Raw genomic sequence first — 9,933 nt, forward strand, 5'->3', positions numbered from 1 at the left:
AAGAGCCGCGGCCGGGCCACGGGAGAGCCGCGGCTCCCTATAGTGACTGGGGTGGGCAGCCGCGGCGGGAGGGGGTGGACGTGGGCGCGCCACGATCGTGGCCCGGCCGCGGCTCTTGGGCGGGAGCCGTGGCCCTCCTATTGTATTGGCCATGAGCCGCGGCTCTCCATATTTTTTGATAATTTTTTTAAAATTCTATAAGTATACACATTTTTTTACCTCTTTCCTACACAAATTCTATAAATATACCCGTCTTTAATTAAAATATAAATAAAATGGAAAAAATAAAATTTTTGGTGGCTTGACCATGTCCACTATAGTGGGAAACATGGGCATTGGTGGCCCGGCCACGATTTTGTGGTCTGGCCACACTTTGTGGCTTGGCCCGGCCATCTACAGTGGACACTCTGACATTCCTAGCCAGATGCGATCATCTAACCCATCCGACCCCACTTGTACGGAAAGTCTAATACGGTAAATCATAAATGAATACCGTATTTATTTTCCCACCAAAGATGCATTGTCTATTTCCCCGCCAAAGCTGTGCCACGTGGCAGGAAATCGGTAGTTCACCACTGTAAATAGAGCCCATTCACCAAACATTTTGTTACAGAAAAATGGTCGCCCGGAGAAACCCCTCGCCCGTGCAGCGCCTGCAAGCAACTCCGCCTGGCTGCAGAACGAGAAAAATACTCTCATTTGGAAAGAACTGCAGGAGCCATAGCAGCAGATCGAGTCTATGAGCCTCTTGGTGAAGAACATATCAGCAAGCAGCCACCCGCCACCACGTCTTACAACATGTTTCACATCATCATAGACGCCCTTCACATCCAAGGGAGGAGGTGGCGTTTGGAGCCCACTTTAACTGCGTATCTGTGTGTTCTTTTTTTTTGGTAATCAGACAAACTCAAATCGGTGATATGTAAATATAAATAATGTCATGTTATTCAGCGATTCGAATCTTGTTTGTCGTTACAAAATCAATCGCACAAGCACAATGCGTAACAACAGTAAGGAAAGAATTGGAACTCGAGTCAGAAATTTAGCTAGTTTACAAGATTATATACATCGTCTCCAACAAAAATTTCTACTTCTCCTGCAAATTTTTACTCTAAATTTCCTCAAATATTACACATCTATAACTTGGTAAGAAGCAAACAGCTGAGGCGGCTATCTCAGATCAACTAACCTCATAGCAAGTTAAACTAACCCAGCAAAATTCCGATTGAAAGATGAATTTGACTAATATCTGTTCGCTTGTCCAGGTTTAATATAGCTGTACCGTGTCATCTTGAATTGAGAATTATATATTCAGCATTTCATCGAGTAACCAGCCATCCGGGTTTAAGCAATATCTCTCTCTTGAAATCACGGCCACTGACTGAAGTGGACTCACCTTGACGGCGGTAGCACTGCAAGAAAGGCGTCCATCAATCCAAGATGGAGCATAAAATTCAGACATAAACCATAGAGAGGAACAAAACAATCAACAAACCTTGTAACAAACAACAGAATCGTCTGGGTACATTGCAAACAGCTTGGTACCGAGACGAGCATGGCAAGAATCACAAGTACTTTCATCATTAATCTGCACAAGGCGGGACCTCTCTTCCAGTCTTGCTAAACTCGCATCAACATTCAAGGCATGAGACATCTTGTGAACAATCTGCGAAAAAGGTGGTATATTTAGCAGTCTCGAAGGGCCTGATTATCATTGCTATCATCAACAAATTTCTTTTTTACACAAACTAACCTTCGAAGCCTGAATCATGTCAATTTCTAATGATTATCCAAAACAACCGAATAATAAGTAATTTTTTGACAGAAGGGCATATGGAAGCATGGCAGTGCAAAGAGAAAGAGCATATCACGAAACATACTTTTCCTTGCAGTCGATGATGTTGCCGGGCTTTTAACATTTTTAATATTGTATCTGAAGCAAGCTGAAGAGGCATATCCGGTGATAATCTCTGGGACAGGAAATAAGTAACATAAATAAGTCGTATTCATAATCAGAAAAAGAAGATGGGAAAGTGGGATGCAAACTTATACCTCGAGCACTTTCAAAGGATCTAGCATTTCTCCATGATTGTGGAGAAGACGGACAGCGGCTTTGAACATGGGCTCTCTGCCATCCTTAGGATCCAAATATATGTCGAGCAACCTGATGGCATCGCAGAGAAAGAATAATATTAAGCCATGGAGAAAGTATCATCCCCAGCATTTTAATGAATAAAAGGAGAGAAAGATAACTGACTGCATATAAGCATCTGGTCTACCAATCTCTGCGCAGTAGTTTTCAGCAGCTTCAAAGTTCTCCAGTTTCCTAATAAATTAAAAGGGACATATAAACCTTGTCACTCTTGATTATATACCATGAATCTCCCTATTTTACATGCACTATACTTCAACAATAAGTAGGCTCTTATTCAGTTTCTTGGAAACTTATACGGCAATCCTACTTTTGATTGTGTTGCAAACTTACAAAGCCAAAATATCAAGCACGAGGGCTTCTTGGCCAAGCCTCCTATAAAGAATAGCCTGCCAAAGAAAACCAAGCCAGATTAGTTAGTATTAGAGAGTAAAGTTAAATGTTCAATATCAGATTCATCTGTTAATATGGAAAAACATCTTACTATGTATTCTTATTATTTCAAGTAAAATAGACATACTGAATTCGAGAATTATTAGTCAACCTTTTCAAGCCAAAGTTCTGACTCTTCAATCATATCGAGGACCTCTTCTGCATCATATAGGGCTGATGACTGTAAGAATATCTGGAGTCTTTCCCTAACAGGAGTATCAAAAATTGAACTCCTTCCATTTTCAGACACGTTCATCTCACTGAGAACATTTTGAGTTGAAAGCTCCTCATCATAAGTTTCAAGTGCTGACTTTGCAAGCAAGAGTGCATATGTTGTATGGAACTGCAGGTCCTCAGAGTCTTGGTCTTCAATCAACCACTGGAGATATCTGTATCACAACACGCAAAATCATTCGTGGTTTACAAAGCAATCATGATAAGTCGAGGTAAACTAAGATTTCTTAAAATGATTAGGTAGAAATGTTATTGTATTAACTGGAAGAAGTATACAAGGAAAAGTAAGAAATGCACCATTTCCATTTAATTATAAAACAGCATAAATATTAATATACCTTTGAAGAATTTCTACTTTTTTGGGATCAATTGCAGCGATAACTTCGTCTGTCACGTTAAAAGTTGTATCAAAATCAGCAACGTAAAGAAGGATTAGTGCACCATAATATAACAGCAAAAGTATTACAACTAAGAATCACAAGTTTTGCAGATAAATTCAGGGATACCATTACTAAAGTTCAACATAAAGTCATTTGAATTGCAGAAAACTAGCCAAAAAGGTCACACGCCTAAAATTTATATACTGTACTAAATTTTTATCTAAAGGAACTGATGAATAAACTAGCAAAACCGCGGCAGAAAAGAGATGTGCAAGTCTACTAGCAACCAGCACAGTTCTTTTCATTCAAACAAATAATAGTAGTAACTTCGGTTAATACTCCCTCCGTCCCATTAAAGATGACCCACTTTCCTTTTTAGTTTGTCCCAACCAAGATGACCCATTACTAAAAATGGAAACACCTTTTATCTCTACTTTATTCCCTCTCTCTTACTTTACTCTCTCCAACACACAAAATAAAGATGCATAAACTCCCGTGCCGCCCAAGGAAGGGGTCATCTACCTTGGGACGGAGGGAGTATATCATAGTATGTTACCGCAACCAACTAGGGAGCTCTTCTCTTTAGATACAAGGACATAATAGTCCATCAAACTTAATCCTGGAAACTTCTCAGGTCTTGAAATATAGTAGTAGAAAATAAATAGCACATGCTTGGAATATCATGACGCCTATTAATATCCCTGTTAGCCTTGCCTGGTGATAGTAAATCGCTCCTTTTTTCTGATATCAGAATTTGAACTGCAAGCACCTGGCTAATATCTGCAATCTAGAAAGAGAAACAAAAGGTCCAACACAAAATCAGATATATCAAGCAAAAAGCTGAAAATATTCAGAAGGGTTAGTCACCAACCCATCCGAGGTGCTGAAGTATCAAATCCTGGTCTGATGATTCCTCGAGAATCTTAGATGCCTCTATTGCTGCAGTCTCCCTATTTGAGATAAACCTTCTAGTGGGATCTTGTAAATCAATTTCCTCAGATTGTTCATTACGATAGCTTCCTGACGAATATTTTCTGGCCAACACACGCCAAGTAGAAACAGCCTTAGCACTCATTCCTTTGCCAGCATAAAGGAAAGCAAGTGTTCGCAAATGCCCAGATTCATTCATTAGTGCTTCTAGCTCCTCCTGCACTGCCCATTGAATTCCCATGGTCATTGTTTAGACAAGTCGGTAATTTGATTTAGATAGAACTTGTGCCATTATTAACACAAAGCAAGATTTATTCACTTATTCTAACACAATTGTTACAAAATCTTTTAGTTGACTCACAAAACTTTGCAGCAATAAGAATTTAGAAGCCACTCAAGCAGTCAAGCACTGAATGCTAACCAACCTCATATTCAATCTTCCATTATTACAGACCATAAAAGGACATAATAAATCAGTCCATAACAGATACCTCAGCTAATTGAGGGAGAAGTAAAAGGCAATCCATACCACTACACAGCAGTTCTCCGAAGAAGCAAGCCTTTCCATGTCATCAACACAATTCCGAGCTCTGTAAAGATACATCAGAAGAGTGTCAACTCCCTCCTTCACTGAAATGGCTAGATCTCTTCCACGACATGTTTGCAAATATCTGCAGCACATTAGTGAAAGTGAGACAAACAAAACTAGCCAGATACAAAGTAGTGCACCATGCAACATGCCTTGGGAGGGAAACCGAAATATTTCAAGCACTCATAGAAAGAACTCTGGCCCTCGGACGACGCTGAATATAGTGAACATCAAATAACTACCAACTGAAATTCAGAAACACCTCCTCTCAAAAAAAATTAGAAACACCTTATCATGTTCTCTATGGCAGACTCTAACAGATCAGCTCTTGTTGGGGGATTTAGAAGAAACTCATCATCAACAGCAGACTCTACACCTGCCTTCTTTAGAAAAACAGCTCTTTGAATAGCTGTCAATCCATCATCTATTACATTTTCAAGAGGTGTTGGAGGAGGATGCAAACCCCAATACCGATTTCTTGGGACCTGGATCCAAACAATTTAACATACATTAGTAACAACAGATGCACATGATAACATGGACAAAAGTTTTAGAGAATAAGACTAAGATAGTGGTGTGACATTCAAAAAGGACAAAAAGAAAAACTTAAAGCTGCCCAATGAGCACAAAACTGAAAGGAATTTACACATACCAGCAGTGTCCAGCGGTTTGGGTCTGGCATGATAAATGGAAAAAGTTCAGAAGGCTGCATGTTTTCTGAAAGCAAGAAGTGATCTACTGCTTCCTTGAAATGCAAATCAAATAGCAACAGGAATCCCACCTGTGCATGGACAAACGAGAGCATCTCCTTTGTCATCTCATCATCGTTCTCTAGCTCTTCAACCAAGGAGATGGCTTCCTTGAAGCTCTTTTTCCTGAGCAGATCTTTAATTTGCTCTTCTCCAGAAACTTTCCAGTAGCAGATCAGCTTCGATACAAAAAAATAAGAGACATATTACAACAAAATAAGTGTCCGGAAAAGAAAGGCGATCAACAAAATTATCGACAATCAAGTCTCAGTTAAATTTGACTCCAAATTCATTACTTAGACCTTTTTCAGTAACATATTAGGTAAAAGATCGAGCAATCTACTGTATGCAGCTGATGCCTTGATCTAAATTCTAAACAGAATAACATTATAATAAAAAACAATGCAAGTACATAATCTATGATTCACAGTGACGCATTACACATTCAACTCAAGATTCAATCACTATTTTTCAAGCTCTTTAGATACCTTTAAACTCGTTGCAACTGCAACAAGCTTCCCATTCTCGCTCTCCTCATCCGCCAGCATGCACGGCCCTGCGCCTCCATTCCCAAACGTAAGCCTCTGAACACAGAATCCCGTTTTCTTGTGATACACTTCCAACGTCAGATTCCTCGCAGCAATCACATAACTTCCTATCTCCTTAATCGAATCAGGAGCCTCCTTAAACACCAAGCTGCCTCCCACAGGCTGCCCCACCAGGTCCACAACAATCCCTACATTGTCAACCATTAACATCACCCTCGACTCCTTTGCCAGCAACTTCAATCTCGGCAAACTAGACGAATCTGGTAGTGAAAAGATCAGCTCGCACCGCCCGTTCACACAATTATACAAATAATACCCAGTTTTGGTACCAACAAACACAGAATCATCAATCCACTGCACAGTCGTAATAAATCCATCAAAAACCCCTTGAATCTCCTTCAATATCACCAAAGAGCCACCCAAAACCAATTCCGCTAACACCAATTTTTTCCCAATCCCAACCGCGAAGAAACTCTTCACATCATTACCATCGCCATTTCTATGAACATAATCAGCTTGAGCAACGCCATTGCTATGAAGAGATTCCGAACTACAGCTTCGACTTCGAAATTTCCGAGAAATCGCAGTGACTCCTCTAAATAGAGCAATTCTCTTAGGCGTTTCAGCTAAATTGGAATCAATTAGGTATAAATATCCATCAACGAGGACAATGACTTTACCGATGTGAACGAGGGGGAGGATCGAGCTCAGCGCGCCGGTGCCGGGCAGCGCGAGGCGTCTGACGAAGGCGATTTGCGGCGGGGAGGTTCGCAGCGAGTAGAGTGAGAGGACGCCGGAGAGATTGGCGATGTAGATCAGAGATTGGTCGTCGGAGAGTTTGGAGAGAGCGGCGTGTTTGATCGGAGAGGCGGCGGAGTCGACGGCGGATTGTGCGAAGGGTTCGAGAACTGTGCGGGACTTGGGTTTAACAGCCATTGGTTGAGATTGGAGTTCAGCGGATCGATAATTAAGCGATTGAGAGAAGAAGAAACGGAATTGATGCGGCCGACGGTGAGAACTCGGCCGCCGCGAGATCGGTTTTTGGTTGATCTGATCGCCACCGACGGCCGTGTGTGTAGGGAAGCTTGTTGAAGTAAAGTCGTATTCCCGGAAATGCGTTTTATCTTTTACTCTTTTTTTTGTTATGTTTTTAAGTGAATAGTAAATAAAAAATTACTAGTACTACTACTCTCAGATGAAGGTTTATTTTTGAAAAAGAAATTCTTATTTATCTCGAAGTATTGATGTTAGTTTAACGGAAAATGTCTTTAACTATATTTCTTTTTTTTATGCGTAAATTGTTCCTTGTCAAATGATTTACATTTCTTTTTATGTTTTAAAGTAAATGAATTATGCTTTGGTAAAAATAAGTACTGTAGTACTTTTATTTTTATTAACAAAACATAGCTTTACTTAATTCAGTATTAAAAAAAGTGTTTCAATTAATAATGGATGGGGTGTCTAAATTAAAGGATATGACAAAATACAAATCAAAATGTCCAAAACGATATTTTCTTAATTTGATATGGCATGTGAGAGTCTCTAATTAGACCAAAATGTCTTATCTTATCAAAACAATGTTAATCATCATAGCAATATTCCTTTAATATGTTACTCCTACTTCATTAGTCTCACGACAGTAGATGTAGATTCCACTTATATTTAGTTTTAAATAAAATGTAAATAAAATGTAAGTGAAATAAATCAGTGAAACATATTACTCATTCCGTCCCATTATAAGTGATGCGTTCTAAATTGGACGTTGTTTTGCAAAAATGATAATAAAATAGTTTGAGTATAGATAAAGTGAAGTGAGTAAGATAATAATGTATATACAATTCTCTTTTATGTAATTCTTCCTCTTACTTTACTTTTTCTTCATTTTAACTACTCCCTCTGTCCCATTAGAAATGACACGTTTTCTTTTTTAGTCTGTCCCATTAAAAATAAAACGTTTCTAAAAATGGAAACAATACTCTCTCTTACTTTACTCTCTCTTCATTAACTCACAAAACAACACTACATAAAATTATGTGCTGAAAAGCAAACGTTGCATATTTAATAGAACGAAGGGAGTATTTATTACTCTCTCCGTCCGCGATTAGGAGTCCCAGTCAATTTTGCGCATCCGTTTTATAAAAAATATAAAAAATAGTTAAAGTGGAGAAATGGTAATGTAATAGAGAGAATAATGTTGACAAGAGTCTTCTCAACATTATTCTCTTTTTTATTTTACTATTTCTCCACTTTAACTATTTTTTATCATTTTTATAAAATAGGTGCACAAAAGTGACCGAGACTCCTAATCGCGGACGGAGGGAGTATTAGTTTTTGTAAAACAACGGTAAAAAAAGAAACATCTCACTTGTAATGAGACAGAAGGATTACTATTTATGGTAAAAGTAAAATATGAAATGAAAATAGCAAAATAAAACTTTTGTCGTGGGTGAAAGGCTTATCTTGTAGTAGTCCAAATTTAATCAGTTAAAATAGTCAACCGACAATTTTGCCAGCGTCGGAAATAGAATAAGTACTAAAAATTCACAATTTTTTTCACGATAGATATAGAATTATTTGCGGGTGTGATATTTCAACAAATATAGAAAAAATATAGTAGTGGACCTCCTCCTAGTTTTATAATCATACTTTCTGAAATACACACTAAAATGTAGAGAGATTGAGAGATAAGATAGAATGCTTTTGTTGATGTGTAATTCATCTACAACTCTATATTTTTTATAACCACAAAATAAGGACATGGAAGGTCATGAAATTAACACACTATAGACCACAAAATTAAGACAATGAAGGTTACTTGAAAGTGAAAAGCCAAAGGACTCCCATGATCACCTTGTACTACTCACGCCATTATTCCCGCAATCTATTCTTTTAATTGTTTTCTTAATTTCTTTGCATGCTGTTACATGTAATTTGATGTGGGGAATTGATCTACATGATTGCGACGTAACATTAGTGATGGTTTCAAAACATTATCACACATTAAACCCAATAATCAAGAACTTTTCAATTACTACTATAAAAATTTCCAATGCGTTTTAGTCATGTGTGCATTTAATGTATTGAACTAATTAAAATCAATATTTTGACTGAATGCTCTAAACACATGAAAATTAATCCCACTATATAATAACCCTTTAAATTTCTAACCGCATGATTGAAAAATTTAATTACTCCATGGTGGATTGCATTTATACATATGAAACTGCCGGATTTCAAATTTAAATTAATTGCAATGACACCCAAAACTTATATATATTCAACATGAAGTCCAAAACTCGTCTTTTATATATGTATAGATTAAATGATGACATTTTATCAATTAATAATTTATTAAGTAAATATTAATATAATTGAATGTTATTAATCATATGATTGTTATTGATATTGTATTAATTAAAAATATTGCTGCAATTATTACATCGATTATTTAATTTAATTATAATATAATTGATTAATATAAATTAAAAAAATTAACCAATTTTTTTTTTCTATTTTCAATACAAAATATGTAATCAATTAAGAATATTCCACGTAATTCTATTATTAAGAATCGTAATCTTCAAAAATACTACTCCATTTTCTAATAAACAAAATGGAAAAATGGAAAAAGTAAAAATATTGGCTATGGAGGAAGGACTTTTATATTAAAGACAGAATATTTAATTGCCAATAATCAGCTTTAGGATATAGTAATATTTCGGAGAATAATCTCATTTAATCAAAGTTGGGAAATCATGAACCCAAATGATAGGCTTAGAAGTTAGAATACATTGAATGTGTTTAAAATTTAAATGGATAAAATAAACTTTAATCAGACTACATAATTTGTCACATACACAAAAATAATAGACAACCCTTTTTCTTTCCCTCAACAAACAGATCATAAAATCACCCAAAA

The 9,933-nt window shown here is 37.0% G+C and overlaps 1 protein-coding gene across 4 annotated transcripts; it reads right to left on the minus strand.

Moving 5' to 3' along the window:
- Positions 1 to 921: 921 nt before the first annotated feature.
- Positions 922 to 7,134, minus strand: LOC125201084 (vacuolar sorting protein 3). 4 transcript variants are annotated; one of them, XM_048098998.1, is made up of 15 exons: positions 6,695 to 6,786; positions 5,955 to 6,609; positions 5,370 to 5,645; positions 5,006 to 5,202; positions 4,658 to 4,799; positions 4,070 to 4,345; positions 3,913 to 3,985; positions 3,157 to 3,205; positions 2,697 to 2,973; positions 2,486 to 2,541; positions 2,258 to 2,326; positions 2,053 to 2,164; positions 1,881 to 1,970; positions 1,496 to 1,666; positions 922 to 1,412 (listed from the first exon to the last, which is right to left on the minus strand). In XM_048098998.1, exons 2-15 carry the CDS (start codon positions 6,222 to 6,224, stop codon positions 1,320 to 1,322), a joined length of 2,151 nt encoding a protein of 716 aa, XP_047954955.1. In that variant the 5' UTR covers positions 6,225 to 6,609; positions 6,695 to 6,786; the 3' UTR covers positions 922 to 1,319. The 4 variants fall into 4 exon arrangements, 3 of the variants coding, with proteins under 3 accessions (XP_047954955.1, XP_047954953.1, XP_047954954.1); XM_048098996.1 differs by having other exon boundaries at positions 5,955 to 7,123; XM_048098997.1 differs by lacking the exon at positions 922 to 1,412 and adding an exon at positions 1,754 to 1,779 and having other exon boundaries at positions 1,554 to 1,666; positions 5,955 to 7,131.
- Positions 7,135 to 9,933: the final 2,799 nt, after the last annotated feature.

This window comes from Salvia hispanica, chromosome 1 (assembly GCF_023119035.1).
Source record: "Salvia hispanica cultivar TCC Black 2014 chromosome 1, UniMelb_Shisp_WGS_1.0, whole genome shotgun sequence".
Classification (NCBI taxonomy): Eukaryota; Viridiplantae; Streptophyta; class Magnoliopsida; order Lamiales; family Lamiaceae; genus Salvia; species Salvia hispanica.

Coding starts and splice junctions, on each gene's coding strand:
- LOC125201084 (XM_048098996.1), bottom strand. CDS start 6,950: ATGGCTGTTAAACCCAAGTCCCGCACAGTTCTCGAACCCTTCGCACAA. Junction 5,646..5,954: donor CAGTTGCAACGAGTTTAAAG/GTATCTAAAGAG, acceptor TTTGTATCGAAG/CTGATCTGCTACTGGAAAGT. Junction 1,667..1,880: donor ATCATCGACTGCAAGGAAAA/GTATGTTTCGTG, acceptor CCTTTTTCGCAG/ATTGTTCACAAGATGTCTCA.